The sequence below is a fragment of the Oncorhynchus mykiss genome, chromosome 6, assembly GCF_057628025.1.
Source record: "Oncorhynchus mykiss isolate SJ-2025 chromosome 6, ASM5762802v1, whole genome shotgun sequence".
Taxonomy (NCBI): Eukaryota; Metazoa; Chordata; class Actinopteri; order Salmoniformes; family Salmonidae; genus Oncorhynchus; species Oncorhynchus mykiss.
In genome coordinates, this window is record NC_143027.1 from 44,606,388 (window position 1) to 44,627,615 (window position 21,228).

Sequence of the window (21,228 nt, forward strand, 5' to 3'; positions counted from 1 at the left end):
TTCTTTCACATTCACATTACTGGCGATGAGCCTGTGTCCTCTTATTGTTGATTTACATGAAATTCCTGAATAAATATCCTAAAATCACCCTTAAGTGACAAACAATCACTCTCTCTAACCCTCACATACAGTATTAGCCTTAAAGCCAGCAACTTCCAACACCATGGCCAGAAAGTCCTTATGCCGGTCTAGCACTGCCCAGCCATAAATCTTCTTCTCATACTCATCACGGGACACGTCTTGGGGCACCTTGGTGGACACAGTAGTGGTATTTGAGTCCAGGATCTGCAAGAGCTTCTCTACGCGGCCAAAGAGGTTCTGGAGATGGTTCATGGAATCCCTCAGGAGCCGCAGGAGTATCTGAGTCTCATTATCTGAGGCCTCCAACAGGTCAGTCATGTATTTGGTTACTGTGTCTATGTGCCAGTGGAAGAGCATGGCTCTGTTTTGGATGTTCTGTAGCGTCACCTTATGGTTGGAGCCAGTGATGGTTGTTGGTGGGACTCCATCCACGCCTGGGGCCTGCTGATCGGTTGGGAAGCCATTTGTTTTGATCTGGAAGCACATAAAACAGTGGACTTTCAATTCAATTGCACATTATTTGCAGCTTGGTAGTAAACACAGCAGCATAAAATATACTGCTAAAGTTTATAATACACAAAGCAATGGTTATTCCACAGTTAACCTCTTCCCCAGGCTAATTGCTACCGAATATAACAGAGAGGTGGCTGGTAGACAATAATAATACACAGTAGTTACACAGGCGAGCTAAAAGCTTGACTATCCCTCAACACTCTTGCAAGTGAACAGTACTTGTTTTGGTAGATAAATGCAGTTACAGGTATAACTTTCCCAGGAATAATACACAGCAGTGTTTGAAATACTGTTCTGAGATAACACCACGCAATCTTTAGTTATTTAGTGGGGAGTTCGCGATAGTCACTGTGACCAACCCAGGGTTTAAACCCTGATCCCATGTGGTCCTCAAGATTGTGTTAGCCCACTGAGCTAAAGGCCAGGCATCGGGTCAAGTTTCAGACAAAGATATTCACCGAACCAACTCAGTTGCATCTTGTTACTTACGTAAGTAGTCAGGAGGATGCCAGCTTCGTGATCCAACAGGTTGGAAAGCTCTACGATCTTGTCTAAAGCCTTCTGACACTTGTCCATGTCCCCAGAGTGGGGTGCAGCTCGTACCGTCTCCAACTTGATCACAAGGAGAACACATATGAACACTGGGGAAATTCAAAATGTACAATGTAAGGGACACCGCACGAATGAACACTTAGGAACATGATCGCACACACACGGAAAAAAAGAAATAAAATAAAAAAAGTGTACCTTGTCACCAGCAAAATGACCAAGTCATGAAACCATAGATTATTCCATTACCAAGCCAAGTATGTGACAAAGGATTAATATACACAAATATTACATATACATATTTACCAAAGTCTGTTAGAGGAGTTCTATGCTGGTGAGCCATGGAGACACTAATGGTGGGTTGATCGACTAATACCGTATGACTGGTGTCTCTAAAACAAGAAGCATTCTGATGGAAACAAATGTACTCTGTTAAAAAAAAAAAATCACATAATGGTTGTCATGAAGACATTGCATCACCAAATAGTGTGACAAAGTATGTGTAATACGTCTCACCCCATGTCCAAGGTATTTGTTGTGTAAATTCATTCAAAACAAAGTAAATGTTACTATAAATGTTATCTTAACAAATTGGTGACAATGTATTCATAATGAAGTCCAGAAATACAGGAATTCATTCAATAGTCTTTATTGAATAAAGCAGTACATTTTACAAATATTTCACAGAACATTGTTTTTTATTGTACAAAATGTCATTGTACCAAAAAATATATATATTTCTAATGATATTAGTAGCTTCAATATCAGTCTACAAGGAAATGAAAAACAAAGTTGTTTATTGTGCAAATTGAAAAACAAACTGTAAATAAGACAGTGTTGATCGTATCAAAGCTACAAAAGTAAAGAAATGTTGACCCTTAAAAAAAATCTGAGTAACTTATTGATGTTGGAACTGCATCACGGCATTGAATAAAACCGCACTTAACCTTGGATGGTCGTAGGATTTTTGTAATATCTTTTGTAGTATTGCCTGCATGTTTTCCAAGAAAATACCATTCTGATAGATTTGTTTTTAACAATTATTAACAGAATCATTTCCACAAATACACTTTAAGTTTGAACCTTTTTGAATGTCGTAAAAAACATAATTGGCCAAAATAACACTCGGTGCTGAGATTTCAAATAGTGTCTTCAGCTATTGGGGGTGCGATTAGGAAATGTACGTGCCCTACTACACGTAGAATTTGTGAAGATGTGGCGAATATGACGCACCAATGGAGAATGTTTTTTTTACCAAGCATAAGTTGTGCTTCACATAATTCACTCACACAATTAATTTGACCTTTGACACAAAGGGGGTCTTTGACACATACTATTACGATATAAACATCACTGGAAGACTAAGCCGTGTTGTTTACAGTCCTAGTAACATGTTTGTGCCCTGCGGCAAGCAGGAAAGTAACAAAGTCCTCACGGTAACACTTTCTAAAAAGGCTACAGGTATAATGTGTTATTGCTAGTTATAAGAGTGCATGCGCCTTTATAATAATGCGTTATGACAAGGCTTAGGCTATGATAGGTATCCCCCTTTCTCTTTCCCTTTAATGTTATATCGCTCTATGTAGGACATTTAGAACTGACTCAATATTGCTGTTATTTAGTCAGCTCTTGTTATGGGGTGATAAGACACAAGGGGGTTATATAGGCTTATAACAAGTCTTAGAATGCATTCATTATAACCTCATTATACCTGCAGTCCTTAAGTACAGTTTTACCATCATCACAACTGGACTTTAAGTTCACCAATTCCCTTATCCCGCTGTGTGCATTGGTCAGGGTCCAGGCAGCATCCAATCGGTGCATGGTCATGGCAACAAAGTTCATAGTTAATACTGCTCATGCTGCAGTGCTAGTCTAGGCACAGAGTTAGCATCTCCCTCCAGCCCTGTACTGCCCCAGGCCCAAGACACGGAGAGGGGCGTAGTACGGACCAGGCCGCCATCAGCAGGCTGGCTCTTTCCTGTGCTGCTGGAGCATCTCAGTCACACTCACTATGTCCTCTTCAGGGACCTAGAGTAGAACACAGGAGAGATGAGGTTGCAATTCCTATTCCAATGCCATCAGCATCTTCAGCATGAGAAGCATTCTAATTGATGGCTCATCGCCATCAAGTGTAAGGTTTCTGTGGGGTTTTCCTACATAGGATAGACCACAGGGGTATTTTAATAACACATCATATTAGTAAAAACATTTTATCTTGGGCTTGTTAACTGACATTTGAAGATAAAAGGCTAGGGGGAGTTTAAAACAGTTTGTTAAGTCAGACATTCATCTCCTCACGTCAAACTATCAGTGTCATTCAAGTGCCAACTATGTAGATAGCGCAGAAAGTCAATGCTGACATCAAGTTGTAAAGTCTGAGGGAAGCCGATGATTTAGCATTATCTGGTGTTGATACTTCTATGACAAATCAGAAATTAAATATGTATTGAAGAGCTGCTGACATTCTTGTAATTTCTGTAACCAGATATGTCAAAGTCCTGTAACACAAAAACCTGCTAGTGTAGTTTAGCCTTAGATAAATTATCATGGCATTCATTACACACTAGCCTGAAACTCTGGCAAACAGTGCCCTCCACTGGTCAGAATCAGAAAATTCCCCCTTCTAGAGTTCTGAATACCAAGTTGCAAGGAGTAATGCTGGGTGTAACTCACATCAGCAGTTTAAGGCTTACTCACCAGGGCATGGTCGAAGCTGAAGGTGCTGATATAGTAGGCGGAGATGTCACTGTCGGCTAAAGGCTGGGATATCTGGGCAACAATGCCACACTCATCTGGAAAACAAGGCGGAGAGATATACTAAAATATTAGTGGGCGTGATTGAATCCCAATCCCATATTATATTATTAATAATTAGGATTAAAGGGTGGCCTACCGAAACCCAGAGGCTGTCCCCCAATGCGCACCATCCTCCACAGCTCCCCGGAAGAACTTGTGAAGAGAAGATCAGCAGGGAACCTAACAAGAAGAGAGAGAACAAAACACACACACTGCTGTTACCGACCTGATATGTCCAACTGCCCACCGACACACAGATGCAACAGCAGGGACCACCGGTAGTCTCTTCTCCCTGCCACTGTAGCGGTGCGCCCAGATTCTGGTGAGCGAGATAACCCAGTGTGTCACGTGAGAGCTTCAGGGCAGCTCAGATTTAAGAGTGGTGAAAGGAGATGAGTCTTACTGTCTCTGTGCCTCAGTGTCCATGACCAGAGAGACGTAGCCATCGATCAGGGAGAAGGAGAAGAACTTGATACAGTCCAGATCCTGGCTGGGAAGAGCGCCCTCTTTAGGACTGAGGGAGAAAATAGTTCACACTTTATCAGGACTGTAGGGTCTTACAGGTTAATGTCACCAGACAAAAACAACAAAAACATTTTCCAGTCCTTATTAATTAATTCATTATCAAATAGTTTACCGGATATTTTGCTCAAAGGCTAAATGTGCCCCCTATATTACGATCAACTCCGTGTTAATGACTGGTTTTACACAGTGGTCATCTTTTGTATTAGTAAGGCTATAACTGAGAAAAGGTCACCAATGAAGGGCACTGTATGCAAGAGCAGTTTTCACCTGCTGGAGTAGAAGAGCGCGTCGATAAGTGTGGTGGCAATGGCAGGCAGAGTGTCTGGGTCTAGACTCATCACACAGAACTGGTTCGGTGGTATCAGCACCGGGTGCACTGTAGGCTGGGGGGCTGGAAACAAAAAGGAGCATATCGAGTTGGTTTTCCTTTACAAATCTCAACCATGTGTGAATGAACCCTAAGCACTGGGACTAGAGAGTAGTCTGAAAAGCAGTAAAGACAGTAGCTACAGTGCATTCTGAAAGTATTCAGACCCCTTGACTTTTTCCACATTTTGTTAAGTTACAGCCTTATTCTAAAATTGATTAAATAAATGTTCTCTCTCTCCAAACTACACACAATACCCGATAATGCAGAAAGCGAAAACAGATGTATACATGTAAGTATTCAGACCCTTTGCTATGAGACTTGAAATTGAGCTCAGGTGCATCCTGTTTCCATTGATCATCTTTGAGATGTTTCTACAACTTGAATGGAGTCCACCTGTGGTAAATTCAATTGATTGGACATGATTTGGAAAGGCTGTCTCTATAAGGTCCCACAGTTGACAGTGCATGTCAGAGCAAATACCAAGCCATGAGGTCGAAGGAATTGTCCATAGAGCTATGAGACAGGATTGTGTTGAGGCACAGATCTGGGGAAGGATACCAAAAAATGTCTGCAGGTCCCCAAGATCACAGTAGGCTCCATCATTCTTAAATGGAAGAAGTTTGGAACCACTAAGACTCTTCCTAGAGCTGATTAGGGGTCGAAGTGCCTTCGTCAGGGAGGTGACCAAGAACCCGATGGTCACTGACAGAGCTCCAGAGTTTTTCTGTTGCGATGGGAGAACCTTCCAGAAGGACAACCATCTCTGCAGCGCTCTACTGATCAGACCTTTATGGTAGAGTAGCCAGATGTAAGCCACGCCTCAGTAAAAAGGCACATGACAGCCCGATTGGAGTTTGTCAAAAGGCAAATAAAGGACTCAGACCATGAGAAAAACAAGATTCTCTGGTCTGGTGAAACCAAGATTGAACTCTTTGGCCTGAATGCCAAGCGTCACATCTGGAAAAAATCTGGCACCATCCTTACGGTGAAGCATGGTGGTGGCAGCATTATGCTGTGGGGATGTTTTTCAGCAGCAGGGATTGGGTGACTAGTCAGGATCAAGGGAAAAATGAATGGAGCAAAGTACAGAGACATCCTTGATGAAAACCTGCTCCAGAGCACTCAGGACCTCAGACTGAGGTTCACCTTCCAACATGACAACAACCCTCAGCACACAGCCAAGACAACCCAGGAGTGGCTTCGGGACAAGTCTCTGAATGTCCTTGAGTGGCCCAGCCAGAGCCCGGATTCAAACTCGATCTAACATCTCTAGAGAGACCTGGAAATACACTGCTCAAAAAAATAAAGGGAACACTTAAACACAATGTAACTCCAAGTCAATCACACTTCTGTGAAATCAAACTGTCCACTTAGGAAGCAACACTGATTGACAATAAATTTCACAGGTGGAAATTATAGGCAATTAGCAAGACACCCCCAATAAAGGAGTGGTTCTGCAGGTGGTGACCACAGACCACTTCTCAGTTCCTATGCTTCCTGGCTGATGTTTTGGTCACTTTTGAATGCTGGCGGTGCTTTCACTCTAGTGGTAGCATGAGACGGAGTCTACAACCCACACAAGTGGCTCAGGTAGTGCAGCTCATCCAGGATGGCACATCAATGCGAGCTGTGGCAAAAAGGTTTGCTGTGTCTGTCAGCGTAGTGTCCAGAGCATGGAGGCGCTACCAGGAGACAGACCAGTACATCAGGAGACGTGGAGGAGGCCGGAGGAGGGCAACAACCCAGCAGCAGGACCGCTACCTCCGCCTTTGTGCAAGGAGGAGCACTGCCAGAGCCCTGCAAAATGACCTCCAGCTGGCCACAAATGTGCATGCGTCTGCTCAAACGGTCAGAAACAGACTCCCTGAGGGTGGTATGAGGGCCCGACGTCCACAGGTGGGGGTTGTGCTTACAGCCCAACACCATGCAGGACGTTTGGCATTTGCCAGAGAACACCAAGATTGGAAAATTCACCACTGGCGCCCTGGGCTCTTCACAGATGAAAGCAGGTTCACACTGAGCACGTGACAGACAAGACAGTCTGGAGACACCGTGGAGAACGTTCTGCTGCCTGCAACATCCTCCAGCATGACCGGTTTGGCGGTGGGTCAGTCATGGTGTGGGGTGGCATTTCTTTGGGGGGCCGCACAGCCCTCCATGTGCTTGCCAGAGGTAGCCTGACTGCCATTAGGTACCGAGATGAGATCCTCAGACCCCTTGTGAGACCATATGCTGGTGCGGTTGGCCCTGGGTTCCTCCTACTGCAAGACAATGCTAGACCTCATGTGGCTGGAGTGTGTCAACAGTTCCTGAAAGAGGATGGCATTGATGCTATGGACTGGCCCGCCCGTTCTCCAGACCTGGTTTGGGAGGAGATCCCTCAGGAGACCATCCGCCACCTCATCAGGAACATGCCCAGGCGTTGTAGGGAGGTCATACAGGCACGTGGAGGCCACACACACACTACTGAGCCTAATTTTGACTTGTTTTAAGGACATTACATCAAAGTTGGATCAGCCTGTAGTGTGGTTTTCCACTTTAATTTTGAGTGTGACTCCAAATCCAGACCTCCATGGATTGATAAATTTGATTTCCATTGATAATTTTTGTGTGATCTTGTTGTCGGCACATTCAACTATGTAAAGAAAAAAGTATTTAATAAAAATATTTCATTCATTCAGATCTAGGATGTGTTATTTTAGTGTTCCCTTTATTTTTTTGAGCAGTGTAGTTGTGCAGCAACACACCCCATCCAACCTGGCAGAGCTGGAGAGGATCTGCAGAGAAGAATGGGAGAAACTCCACAAATACAGGTGTGCCAAGCTTGTAGCGTCATACCCAAGAATACTCGAGGCTGTAATCACTGCCAAAGGTGCTTCAACAAAGTACTGAGTAAAGGGTCTGAATAAATGTGATATCAGTAAAAAAAAAACTGTTTACACATTTGCAATGTATTTCAATTTTAGAATAAGGCTGTAACGTAACAAAACGTGGAAAAAGGGGGTTTGAATACTTTCCAAATGCACTGTATGCATCAGCTATGAGTCAGAGATAATGGATTTAACTGCATGTCGAATCCAAAACGGGTTAACTTTCGTGTTAATGTCCATTTGTTGCACATTCCATCCATCTCCCTCTATCCTTCTCTCCCCATCCTTCCCCCTACCTCATCCCGCTCTCCTGAACCGTACCTTCTTTGCCATTCTTCTGGAAGCAATTGCGGACATCTTGGCTGAGTACAGCTGAGTACTCTCCCCCCACCTCTCTGTAGATGTTGAACTCTGCCTCCAGAGTGTGGATAACTACAGCCAGGTCCTTCTCCCGCACCTGAGGAAACAACAAAAAAAAAGCTTACTTTGTCATCAAAATAGACTAGTTGCCTACCTGGCTAAACACTACCACCCTCGTGTAATACGCTCCCTCCCTCTTTTGACACAACCAGTCTTTTGCCTTAACAGAGCCCATGAACTCTGAGAACTATGTCAGGAATTAACATATTTGCTGACGGGGCCGTCTGGCACTACGTCTGTTATTTCTGCTCACTTAACACTTTCACTGGTGAGATGTCAACAACTGCTATTAGAATATTCAGCTAAGTTCCGGTTCTCAGTACAGTGGCTGTTAATACCTCACCTGTTAAAATGTCAAGTTGACAAATAATACAGCCTATCGCTTAGCAACTCTGTCACAGACACCAAGGCCATGTTTAGGAGGGTATAACAAAACAGAATTTCTGTCTGGACATTAAGGCCCTTTATGTTGTAGAAGAACAATAAATAAATCGTATCAGCCAACCCAATCAGCCCCAGGTATAAACTGGTCGGAATTACAGCCACAGTTTGCGGACTCACCAGGATGAAGTCCGTCTGATAGGTGGACAGCATGAAGACGGACACGTGCTGCTGGGCCAACGGGGCGATGACGGATTTGGCGATCTTGGTCACGCCCACCGCTTGTGAGCTGTTGGAAGCGTTGCCGTTGGAGATGACGTTGAGTGGCAGCCACACGGAACTCTCCACCTGAAGGTGCTCCGAGGGCTGTAGCTCTGGAGGGGGGAGTAGGGGAGGGGTGAGGGTCACGTCAGGACAGGGAGCAGACGCACGCAAACAACACACACAAAGTTGGACACAGGCCAAATGCAAAGTTGTTATTTTACCAACCTAGCCTCAAGCCATGTCTACACAGCTGCTTTAAGTAATTTCCTCTGAACTCCACCCCACTGCCTTCCGTCATGGGGGTCTAAAATACCTATGCTATTTATAAACTATCACTCAGCTGAGTTACAACCAGGAAGTGGATCCTATGTCATGACATAGAAACAAGTTGGGACTAGGATGGCGTTTCCCCAAGAGACTGAACTAAAGTCAGTTTCGTAGTTGTACCTCTAAGTGGTTGAGATTAAGATTTGGGGAGGGTAAGGTGATTCTGGAGCAGTAGGCTACTTCGATCACTCGACTGCTTGATGGCTATTGTGTGTGTGTTTGCATCAGTCTATTCACACCGGATGGGCACGGGCCAGGGAAAACAACACTGTTCCCTACTGGGCCTAGAGGGTATAAACTGACCCACAAGCAGGATATTGCTTATTCCTTACCTTCATTGCAAAACAGTGTTTTAAATCAGTTATTTGGTGACAAGTGAAAATAATTTGTATGGTTGCAAACTTTAATGTTTCACAATTTTTATTTGTATGAAATTCACCGAGTAGGATGGTCCTGGTGCACAACCACGATGTACAGCTGAAGTCAGAAGTTTACATACACTTAGGTTGGAGTCATTAAAACTCATTTTTCAACCACTCCACACATTTCTTGTTATTAAACTATAGTTTTGGCAAGTCAGTTAGGACATCGACTTTGTGCATGACACAAGTAATTTTTCCAACAATTGTTCACAGACAAGATTATTTCACTTATAATTCACTATCACAATTCCAGTGGGTCAGACATTTACATACACTGAGTTGACTGTGCCTTTAAACAGCTTGGAAAATTCCAGAAAATGATGTCATGGCTTTAGAAGCTTCTGACAAGCTAATTGACATCCTTCGAGTCAATTGAAGGTGTACCTGTGGATGTATTTCAAGGCCTACCTTCAAACTCAGTGCCTCTTTGCTTGACATCATGGGAAAATCAAAAGAAATCAGCCCAAGACCTCAGAAGAAAATAAAAAAAATCTGGTTCATCCTTGTGAGCAATTTCCAAATGCCTGAAGGTACCATGTTCATCTGTACAAACAATAGAACGCAAGTATAAACACCATGGGACCACGCAGCTGTCATCCCGCTCAGGAAGGAAACACGTTCTGTCTCCTAGAGATGAACAAAATTTGGTGTGAAGTGCAAATCAATCCCAGAACAGCAGCAAAGGACCTTGTGAAGATGCTGGAGGAAACCGGTACAAAAGTATCTATATCCACAGTTAAATGTGTCCTATATCGACATAACCTGAAAGTCCGCTCAGCAAGGAAGAAGCCACTGCTCCAAAACCACCATAAAAAAGCTAGACTACGGTTTGCAACTGCACATGGGGACAAAGATCATACTTTTTGGAGAAATGTCCTCTGGTCTGATGAAACAAAAAAATAGAACTGTTTGAACATAATGACCATCGTTATGTTTGGAGGAAAAAGGGGGAGGCTTGCAAGCCGAAGAACGCTATCCCAACCGTGAAGAACGGGGGTGGCAGCATCATGTTGTGGGGGTGCTTTGCTGCAGGAGGGGCTGGTGCACGTCACAAAATAGATTGCATCACGAGAAAGGAAAATTATGTGGATATATTGAAGCAACATCAAGACATCAGTCAGGAAGTTAAAGCTTGGTCGCAAATGGGTCTTCCAAATGGACAATGACCCCAAGCATACTTCCAAAGTTGTGGCAAAATGGCTTAAGGACAACAATGTCAAGGTATTGTTGTGGCCATCACAAAGCCCTGACCTCAAACCTATAGAAAATTTGTGTGCGAGCAAGGAGGACTACAAACCTGACTCAGTTACACCAGCTCTGTCAGGAGGAATGGGCCAAAATGGGCCAATTCACCCAACTTATTGTGGGAAGCTTGTGGAAGGCTACCCAAAATGTTTGACCCAAGTTAAACAATTTAAAGTCAATGCTACCAAATACTAATTGAGTGTACGTATGTAAACTTCTGACCTACTGGGAATGTGATGAAAGAAATAAAAGCTGAAGTAAATCATTCTCTCTACTATTATTCTGACATTTAACATTCTTAAAATAAAGTGGAGATCCTAACTGACCTAAGACATGGAATTTTTACTCTGATTAAATGTCAGGAATTGTGAAAAACTGAGTTTAAATGTATTTGACTAAGGTGTATGTAAACTTCCGACTTCAACTGTATATGTAGTTAGACACAGGCTAATAATGCATTGTACTGGATTGAACCATGTATGCATTCAGCTCTGAGTTTTCTAAAGGAAATTTGTTTGTTGCCATGTTACTTTATGCTCTATAGCATTATGTTTCACATGTGTGAAGTGAACTTCTTGTTCTTCATCCCCTGAAGTAATTGAACACTTGTTGACTGGGAAACTAAATTATATTTATTCACAACATTAACAGGCAGTTCCAGGACCCTTCAATCACTAATGAAACATCACTCTCTCACCCCCTCCCTCTCTTTCCCCCTATTGCCCTCGCTCTGTCATTCCCCTTTCCATCCCCCTTCAAAGGGCCACTGTTCTGATTAGAATCATTTGTCAGAAGAAGCCCCTTGTGGCTTCACTGTACCAGCTTTCACCTCTTAAAATAGAAAGAGAGAAGGCCCGGAGGCAGTATGCGCAGGTAATATCAACTACATCAGTGAGAAAAAGACACTGGGAATAATATGACTCAAAGATAAGAATGGGCCATAAAAAAACATGTGATGTTGAAGTTGTTACAGCATGTTAAGGGAGTGTGATTGAGAATAGGCCATGAATGGAGGTTTGTTAAGTGGTGCCTCTGGTTAACTTGATACAAAGTAGGGGAATCATTTACCTTTAAATCCCTCTTCATCGAGGACGACAGTGAAGTTCTCTGGGGTCTCTGTCAGACTGAAGAACTTGCATCTGAGAGAGACGGAAAAAGAGCGAAAGGGATAGACAAGAGGCAAACCGCTGGCCAATCACTAAGCCAAGCTCTAGTCTTCCCTGTGCCAACATTCCCCCAGCTTGGTCTGCTCTGCTCACAATGTGTGTACCCAATCCAACAAGGTCCTGCTCTGCTTCAATCACCCACAGTTTTTTTTAAATGATCCTGGAGAGAGCAGGTTCTAAGATGGGATGGCAGCACAGTCATTCTTTCGAGGGCCCCACTTGGCCGATTGCTGTGCAGCCTAGCAGTGGGGAGCACTGGGGACATTAAGGTAAGCAGGGAACTTGGACTGGATTCACTTCAGGCCTGAACCCAAAATACTTAAGTCTCAGATTTTGGGACAGGGGGAGTTTCAGGGACACAGTTGTCTTTGTGGCAGGCGGTCCCCTGCCCAGCAGGAGAGAGATCCATTCAGGAGAACTATGGGATGAGATTGGACCCTGGGCAGAATACAGGAGTGTACTGAAAGAATAATGATATGGGTCTCATTAAACACCATCCCTCTCCCCTGCAAAGCGGTAGTTGCAAAACAAAAGAGAACAGACATAGCCTAGTGCCAGATCAGTTTGTGCTCTAGGTCTATATACTAGTCAACTTCTATGGTCATTGTCATCAGTGCAAAGCTGCAGAGTCAGACCATCTAATCTTCTGGATGATTAAACTGTGCAACATCCTTCCCTTTAGTTCCCTCAGTATCATCCCCCCCCCCATCATCATCCCATCTCCCACCAGCTGCATTACACTAGAATACGGTCCTACTCAGCAAAATGTTATCCATTGTTTCCATTAGACGGTGAAATTAATCCAAAAGAGAGTGATGTGTCAAATGGCACCCTATACCCTACATAGTGCACTACTTTGACCAGCGCCCTATGGTAGTGCATAAAAAGTAGAGCGTAGTGCATAAAAAGTAGAGCACTGCACATCATTCAGTAAAGAATATGGGAGCCATTTTGGACGCAACCAAAAAAAAGACACAGCTCCACCCAGCCGACTGTAGAGCAAGCAAGGTAGTGAGCTAACTTAGCAGCCCATTGTCTCCTGCCACCTCCTAGCCAGTCCTTCCTGTTGACCTCCCACGCTGTCTTCCTGATAGGTTTTCCACTTGTTATTGTTAAGCCCGCAAGAAGAAGGGAGAGAGTGCTAGCAACACTCAGTCTGCTTTGTTTAGGCTAGCCTTCTCATGGAAAAAGCATTAAAAGCTCATGAATTTTTTTTATACGAGTGGGAGAGCGCATTATAGTGAGCCTAATTGGTAACAATTTACTTTGACTTCCTATTCATAACATTAATTAACTTTAAACAATCAATTAATTAATTAACTATAAACTATTCATGAACTTGTTATAACAGGTCCCTAACGCATTATTAAAGATTAATTAAATATCCACAGCACATTCATGTTATTCTATGCAAGAGATCATATTTAGGCATCTTAATAGATGCATCATTAAAATGACAGCGTAGTATCATTATGGCTGTTCTCAAAATTGTGGTTCTGCCATACCAGCTCTTTGTGAATATGACAAAAAGGCCAAACCACGTTTAGAAAATTGAGCTAACATGTAGCCGGCCTGTACCAGCTCAATTTCCCCCACTGGTCAGTACAGACCCTTGACTTAGCTTCTTTTTCTTCTCACTGAGGTCAATGGTGCATGAAAATCATGACGGGGTTGAATCTTCAAGGTCAATTATACGGATCAAATCGTGTAGTTGAGGGTCATGTCATAATACTTTCGCAACGCATTAACAGCCCTCCACATCACAATTAACTTGGTCATAAAGGTCTATGTATGAATTATATGCAGTCAATGTAATGTAATTTCTATTTTTCCATTCATAAAACAAGAATTTATAAACATGCCTCACTTATCAAAAAGAGCAGACATTTTCATCGCCAAAGAATCTTACTATTGCCATTTTTCAGTATTAATTTTATATATATTTTTTTTATAGATTAATAGCCTAGTGGTTAGAGTGTCGGGTCAGTAACCGAAAGGTTGCTGGATCGAATCTCCGAGCTGACAAGGTAAATATCTGTAGTTCAGCCCCTGAACAAGGTAGTGGGTTACACTGTTCCACGGTAGGCCGTCATTGTAAATAACAATTTGTTCTTAACTGACTTTCCTAGTTAAATAAAGGTTCAATTTTAAAAAAAATATTCAAAGCATTAAAACGTAATTCCCCATTTCAGACATAATTATTTAAGTGACAAAACATACTAAGACAGGGTGGTAAAGATGGCTAGAATTTTCTTACTAATGTAGCTAGCTATCCCCCTGGCTATGTCAACACGAAAATTAGCTTTTTGGTCTTAATGTAAAATTATGTTAGGTTTACAATCACATTTTAGGAAGAGAAATAGGTGGGGTTTATGACTTTGTGGAAACTAGTGATGACCCAGGAGAGAGTGAGAGGTCACTTTAATGTCACTTCCTGGTGACCTCGCACTTATTTTGTAAAACATTTTTAATTAAACATTTTTTTAAAGATTAATATTACAGGAGTTTCCCCTTGAAATCAGACATGTCCATGGTAAGGACAACCTGGTTGCTGATTGTCTTCCATGGATGGGCAGTCAATAAGTTTTGTGTTTAGCCAGTATGTAGCCCTGGCACACATTTTGTTTTGACTGAACGTTTTGCCATATTTTAGATAAGGTTTGTTTTGGTTGGGCTCGTACCAAGGGGGTGAGAGTTTTATAAATGTACATTAGTTTTAGGCTGCTATATTAAAAATAAAATGGAAACAATGTTTATTTAAAAAAAAAGATTAATTCCAAGGGTTTTATTTGTACTATTTTCTACATTTTAGAATAATAGTGAAGACATCAAAACTTTGAAATAACACATATGGAATGTAGTAACCAAATAAGTGTTAAACAAATCATATATTTTATATTCTTTATATTCTTTTATATTCTTCAAATAGCCACCCATTGCCCTGATTACAGCTTTGCACACTCTTGGCATTCTCTCATACAGCTTCATGAGGTAGTCACCTGGAGTGCATTTCCATGAACAGGTGTGCTTTGTTAAAAGTTCATTTGTGGAATTTCTTTCCTTCTTAATGCGTTTGAGCCAATCAGTTGTGTTGTGACAAGGTATGGGTGGTATACAGAAGGTTGCCCTATTTGGTAAAAGACCAAGTCCATATTGTGGCAAGAACAGCTAACAAGAAACAAAGAGAAACAACAGTCCATCATTACTTTAAGGCATGAAGGTCAGTCAATCCAGAAAATGTCAAGAACTTGCAAAAACCATCAAGCGCTATGATGAAACTAACTCTCACGAGGGCCGATACAGGAAAGGAAGAAGTTAAAGTTAACTGCACTTAAATGTTTCAGAGTTCAAGTAACAGACTAGAGGTGGCCCGATTAAATCGGCATGGAGTGCTGCATCAGATGACCTGGCCTCCACAATCACCTGACCTCAACCCAATTGAGCTGGTTTGGGATGAGTTGGACCGCAGAGTGAAGAAAACGCAGTCAAGTGCTCAGCATGTGGTACTCCTTCAAGGCTGTTGGAAAAGCATTCCAGCTGAAGCTGGTTGAGAAAATGCAGTGTGCAAAGCTGTCATCAAGGCAAAGGGTGGCTACTTTGAAGAATCTCAAATATATTTAGATTTTTATCAACACTTTTTTGGTTACTACATGATTCCATGTGTTATTTAATAGTTGTCGTCTTCACTATTATTCTACAATGTGAAAATATTAAAAATAAAGAAAAACCCTGGAATGATTAGGTTTCCAAATTTGACTTGATTTGTTTTGTCGAAGTGTTGACAGCCAGTAAATGCCATGTTTATATTGGACAAGGCAATGCATTTAAATAGTGTCGCATTTAATTTTTTTTTATTTTTTTATTTTACCTTTATTTAACCAGGCAGGTCAGTTAAGAACAAATTCTTATTTTCAATGACGGCCTGGGTTAACTGCCTGTTCAGGGGCAGAACGACAGATTTGTACCTTGTCAGCTCGGGGGTTTGAACTCGCAACCTTCCGGTTACTAGTCCAACGCTCTAACCACTAGGCTACCCTGTCGCCCCAAGTGGATCATGTTGTGAAATTGAAGTTGTTTTCTGTTGGTTTTGTCCAACAAAATATATGTTTGTTGTCTTAAGGCGGAAGGTGTTACAGGATTTGGTTTTTCCATTTATATTTCAAGGTTGGACTTTAGCACTTTGGGCATACCGACTGGTGTCACCTCGTTAGTCAGTATGTGTTACACCTGTGTTGGCTTGTCATCTCGTTAGTGAGAAGGTGTTTCATCTGTGTTGGCACAGGTGATATTTAAGAGCTGCTGGCCCAGTGCTCCAGTTAACTTGAGTTGGGGAGGGTTAACACCTTCAGTTAGCTCGCCCCATTTGACTTCTTAAATTTAAAGAAAAAAAATCTTATTTAACCTGGTTTTTCTTTTGCTCCAATTTTTGGTTAGCGTCCAGTCTAAATTTGGTGTGGTTTTTATTTTTGTATGCCTCTTGGGCAAATGTATTGGGTACTCCTGGTGGGTGTCTAAGGTCCCAGTTGTTGTTGCTAGTCATCTTTCAGTGGACACCCCATGAGTAGCTTTCAGAACCCCTCCCAGAACCCAACCTATTTCATTTTGTTTGTTGTTAGGGACTTGTTCGTTCTCCCTTCCGTTTGATTAACTATTTTTGGTTTCTTGCTGGGGAACACTGACAGGGATGTTCCCAGGCAAGAAACCAAAAATTGCCACTCAAACAGAAGGGGGAACTAACAAAGATTCACTAACAACAACCAATACGAGTTCATGACTGACATCGTACGTTTGCACATAAAAAAAAACAAATGGCTAATAAGAAGCCCAAATAACACTAGGTTGTAACCCGAAGTGAATACAGTTGGAGTCGGAAGATTACATTTAGCCAAATACATTTAAACTCAGTTTCACAATTCCTGACATATAATCCTAGTAAGAATTCACTGTCTTGGGTCAGTTAGGATAACCACTATTTTAAAAACGTCAGAATAATAGTAGTAAATTATTTATTTCAGCTTTTATTTTTTTCATCCCATTCCCAGTGGGTCAGAAGTTTACATACACTCAATTAGTATTTGGTAGCATTGCCTTTAAATTGTTTAACTTGAGTCACGTTTTGGGTAGCCTTCCACAAGCTTCCCACAATAAGTTGGGTGAATTTTGGCCCATTCCTCCTGACAGAGCTGGTGTAACTGAGTCAGGTTTGTAGGCCTCCTTGCTCACACACTATTTTTCAGTTCTGCCCACAAATGTTCTATAGGTTTGAGGTCAGGGCTTTGTGATGGCCACTTGACATTGTTGTCCTGAAGCCATTTTGCCATAACTTTGGAAGTATGGTTGGGGTCATTGTCCATTTGGAAGACCCATTTGCAACCAAGCTTTAGCTTCCTGACTGATGTCTTGAAATGCTGCTTCAATATATCCATGTAATTTTCCATCTTCATGACGCCATCTATTTTGTGAAGTGCACCAGTCCCTCCTGCAGCAAAGGAGTGCACCAGCCCCCCCCCCCCCCCCCCATAATGACACTACGCTGTCATTATAATGATGCATCTATTAAGATACCCAAATATGAGCTCTTGCATAGAATGATATGAATGCACTATAGATATACTATGATATATTTTATTAAGCTTTAATAATGCGGTTGGGACCCGTTATCACACATTCATGAAATGCCTGTGTATTATAAATGCATTATGGATATGTAGTCAAAGTAAGTCGTTACCCCCTAATTTAAGCAGGCACTTTAATGGTTTGGAGTCGGGTCTTCAGCCTCCTATCTGCGTAACACCGTTGATGGGTTAGTTTCCTGTTTCTGTGGTAATCATTCAAATCTTTCTATGAAGCTTCTTCAAAACATCTGAGGTACTGACAGGGAGATTCAACATTATAATTCTATATTCTAGGCTTAGATGAGAAACTTAAGCATTCTACTCTATTATGTCTCCAGTTCACTGCATGTAGCAACAAAGGCACAGTCATACCTTCATGATTGGTGATGAACAAGAAAAAACAAGTTATTTCTTTGGTGGCGTTGAGTGAGCAGACCTACAGTACATTTGTGAGAGGGAGCGAGAGCGAGCGAGCCTCGAAGAATTTCACTCAAAATCATGTTTTTACCAATGAAGTAAGGGGAAATGAGAGAACTTGATTTTGCAACTGATGTTTCATCGGAAGAAGTGGGAGGGATGTGAGCCATGATGATGTCATTCTGTTATGAACAATCGCTCACCATTGCTGGTGGCCATGGTGTGTATGTGAGCGTGCACATTAACTGAGGCGCAGTGGACAGGGTCAAAAGAAAAAAGTTCCTTGGCATGCACATCACTGAGGACATAAAAATGGTTCCAACACACAGACACCGTGGTGAAGAAGGCGCAACAGTGCCTCTTCAAACGGAGGCGGCTGAAGAAATTTGTCATGGCCCGTAAGACCCTCACACACTTTTACAGATGCACCATTGAGAGCATTCTGTTGGGCCGCATCACCGCCTGGTACGGCAACTACACCGCTTTCAACCCCATGGCTCTCCAGAGGGTGGTGCGGTCAGCCCAAACGAAGACCATTAAGGACCTCAGCCACCCAAGCCATGGTCTGTTCACCAAAGGGCTGTTGAGGTGACCATATTACCGCCAAACCAGCGGTCACTAGTCATGAAGGCAGTCAAATTCCACATGACCGTTTAGTCACGGTAATTAGGCTTCTCCAAGCTCTGCTGATGCTGCTCATTAGTAGCCTACCAAACTTGCTAACTGCCTGGTACTCCATTGTCCCTCTCATCACTGACATCAATGAAAATGTTTTCGAAAATCTAATCAAATACTCCATGAGAGCTCATGTTGCTCAACATTTCTATAGGCTATTCAATTGCGGGAGAAAACACTGATGGCCGCTAGTAAAAAGATGAGGATCAGCGTTCTATATGCTAGGCCTACTATATTTCTCAACTCTCCTAATGTTAAGCACATTGCTTATATTTACAAAAGGAGTATAACCTACCTGGCTGGCATGAAAATAATCCTCCATTCACTATTTAAGTGCATAGATGCACCTGTATCGAAATGCTGCCCCGGTTCGATACAGGTGCATGATAAATGGTCCATTCTAAATCAAAACGTCACACTTAAAAAAAATATATGTGTAAAGACAAGATTAAATCAAGAATAGTCTGATGGGTGACAATATTGTCACTTGTGGATGATGCCCAGCATAAGAAACAATGTATTTTTTTGCGACATTTTCTAATCATAGTCGCACACCTCATATAGCCTAGCCCATAGGGCCTATATGTTTTAACAAGGTTTGTATCACAACTAAAATGGCCAAATAACTTCTAGAAATTAAGCACATTAATCCACTTTACAAGGGGCTGGCATACATAAGCAGCGTGTGAGTTCAGTTTGGGGAAGATAATTTTTCACCATAAAAATGCATCTGTATAATAAAAGTGATAAAGGTGTTTTTCCGCTAACGGAACATTTGCGCTTATAGCCTCCTACCATGTGTGCATTGCTGCACTTACAATGTGAATATATAGCCTAATAGTTTATCAACATTTTAAGCTAAACGTTCTGATCGGTTGCATCAGCCACATTGCATAAAAACTTTTTTTTTTTTATATGCTAGTGGTTGTATTCATTCTATATTATGGGGGATAGTAGATTGACATAGGCTAGTGGTTTTGCTTTTAGGCATACTCATCTTGTTGGCTGACGAAAAGTAAAATGTGGACAGTCAGAAAAGGACACGCGCAGTTGCGTCCCCGATGTGTCTGTCTTCACTTAGAGAAAGACCCGATCACATGAAGGAGAGCCATGCGAGTGAGATGGCTAGCCCCAAGTCGTTATTTGGGGGCTAGCCATTGCCATTTGCCTCATGACTCCTGCATGCTTTGTTGACTAGGAACTTTCTTGTTTACCCTACCGTGGGACAGACTGTTTGTTCCCACACTCGGGACTCTGACTCTATTGGTTACACTTACTTTTGGCCCCCCATCCCATTCTAACCACCACTCGCCTGCTTTGTATTCATGCTACCTGATGAAATTTCTGTATAATATGATCCTGCTGCCATCTAATGCACATTCAAATGTCATAAAGCAACACTGCAGAGCTCTCCCTGTCCTTTGCCGTGCCTTGATTGGATTACTGTTGATGATATCTGGAAATATACATGTCCACCCTGGCCTATCTACTTTTGCTAGCCCCAATTCTGACTTGTGCTCTGATATCTGTTTCTCTGATTTCTGCTCTCGTACAAACCTGGGTTTTCTGCACGTTAACACTAGAAGCTTAATACCTAAAATGGACCAATTGAAAGTGTGGGTTCACAGCTTCAATACAGATGTGTTGGTCATTACTGAGACGTGGTTTAGAAAGAGTGTTTTGAATACTGATGTTAACCTTTCTGGCTATAACCTTTTTCAGCAAGACAGATCTTCCAAAAGTGGGGGAGTGGCAATCTTTACCAAGGATCACCTTCAGTGCTCGGTTGTCTGCACCAAGTCTGTCCCCAAACAATTTGATTTTCTGGTTTTAAGCATTAAAACTTTCAAATAGCACTTTGTTGACTGTTGCAGGGTGTTATCGTCCTCCATCAGCACAGGCCTGTACCATACCTGCCCTAAGCTCTCTCCTGGCCCCTTACACTAACATTCTGACCAGACCGGACACGTTGCGTGCTTCACAAAATAAATGTAGATATCTATGTTATTTAATTATTGCCAAGGGCTAAAATAGAACCCCATTTATTTCTGACGCAGATCACGGGTAGCCTAGTGGTTAGAGCATTGGGCTAGTAACTGGAAGGTTGCAAGTTCAAATCCCCAAGCTGACAAGGTACAAATCTGTCGTTCTGCCCCTGAACAGGCAGTTAACCCACTGTTCCTAGGCCGTCATTGAAAATAAGAATTTGTTCTTAACTGACTTGCCTAGTTAAATAAAAGGTAAAATAAAATTTTAAAAAGTCCTGCCGCTCCCATCTTCGCATTGGTTTATAAAAGCAGGTACCTACGTGTCATCTCCTCATTGCCTTATACCCACCCACCTTAAACCACCTGACCAAGTCCTAAAGCAATGAGACTCCCTAAATCTTTCTCAGATTATTACCAATCCCACAAGGTATGACTCCAAACACCCAGAAAAGGCTACTCTCCTCAATGTTATCCTCACAAATAATCCTGATAGGTCATTACAGAAAACACCAGACTGGTACCTTAATGATCACTGTTTTACAGTCTGTGTTCGTAATGGCTGCTCAGTGAAACGTCCTGTCCTGATTTGTCATAGACGCAT

General features: G+C 42.2%; 2 protein-coding genes across 5 annotated transcripts in view; both read right to left on the bottom strand.

The window, feature by feature from the left end:
- Positions 1 to 2,988, bottom strand: LOC149982869 (uncharacterized). The gene is made up of 3 exons (XM_090239423.1): positions 2,880 to 2,988; positions 1,084 to 1,235; positions 1 to 555 (listed from the first exon to the last, which is right to left on the bottom strand). The coding sequence occupies exons 1-3, from the start codon at positions 2,986 to 2,988 to the stop codon at positions 115 to 117; spliced, it is 702 nt and encodes a 233-aa protein (XP_090095549.1). The 3' UTR covers positions 1 to 114.
- LOC110526015 (cytosolic arginine sensor for mTORC1 subunit 1) overlaps positions 1,777 to 21,228 on the bottom strand; it is a 27,781-nt gene continuing 8,329 nt past the window's right edge. Inside the window, exons 2-9 of one of the 4 annotated variants that reach the window (XR_016496685.1) lie at positions 11,835 to 11,905; positions 8,689 to 8,882; positions 8,029 to 8,164; positions 4,735 to 4,858; positions 4,346 to 4,456; positions 4,040 to 4,261; positions 3,844 to 3,938; positions 1,777 to 3,174 (exon numbers count right to left, since the gene is read on the bottom strand). Coding sequence is in view for 2 of the 4 variants with exons in the window: in XM_021606592.3 (XP_021462267.2) it covers positions 3,106 to 3,174; positions 3,844 to 3,938; positions 4,040 to 4,122; positions 4,346 to 4,456; positions 4,735 to 4,858; positions 8,029 to 8,164; positions 8,689 to 8,882; positions 11,835 to 11,905 (883 nt within the window). In the remaining 2 variants the exon portion in view is untranslated. The remainder of the gene's footprint in view (positions 3,175 to 3,843; positions 3,939 to 4,039; positions 4,262 to 4,345; positions 4,457 to 4,734; positions 4,859 to 8,028; positions 8,165 to 8,688; positions 8,883 to 11,834; positions 11,906 to 21,228) is intronic. The other 3 variants (XM_021606592.3, XR_016496686.1, XM_090237977.1) reach the window with 3 other exon arrangements.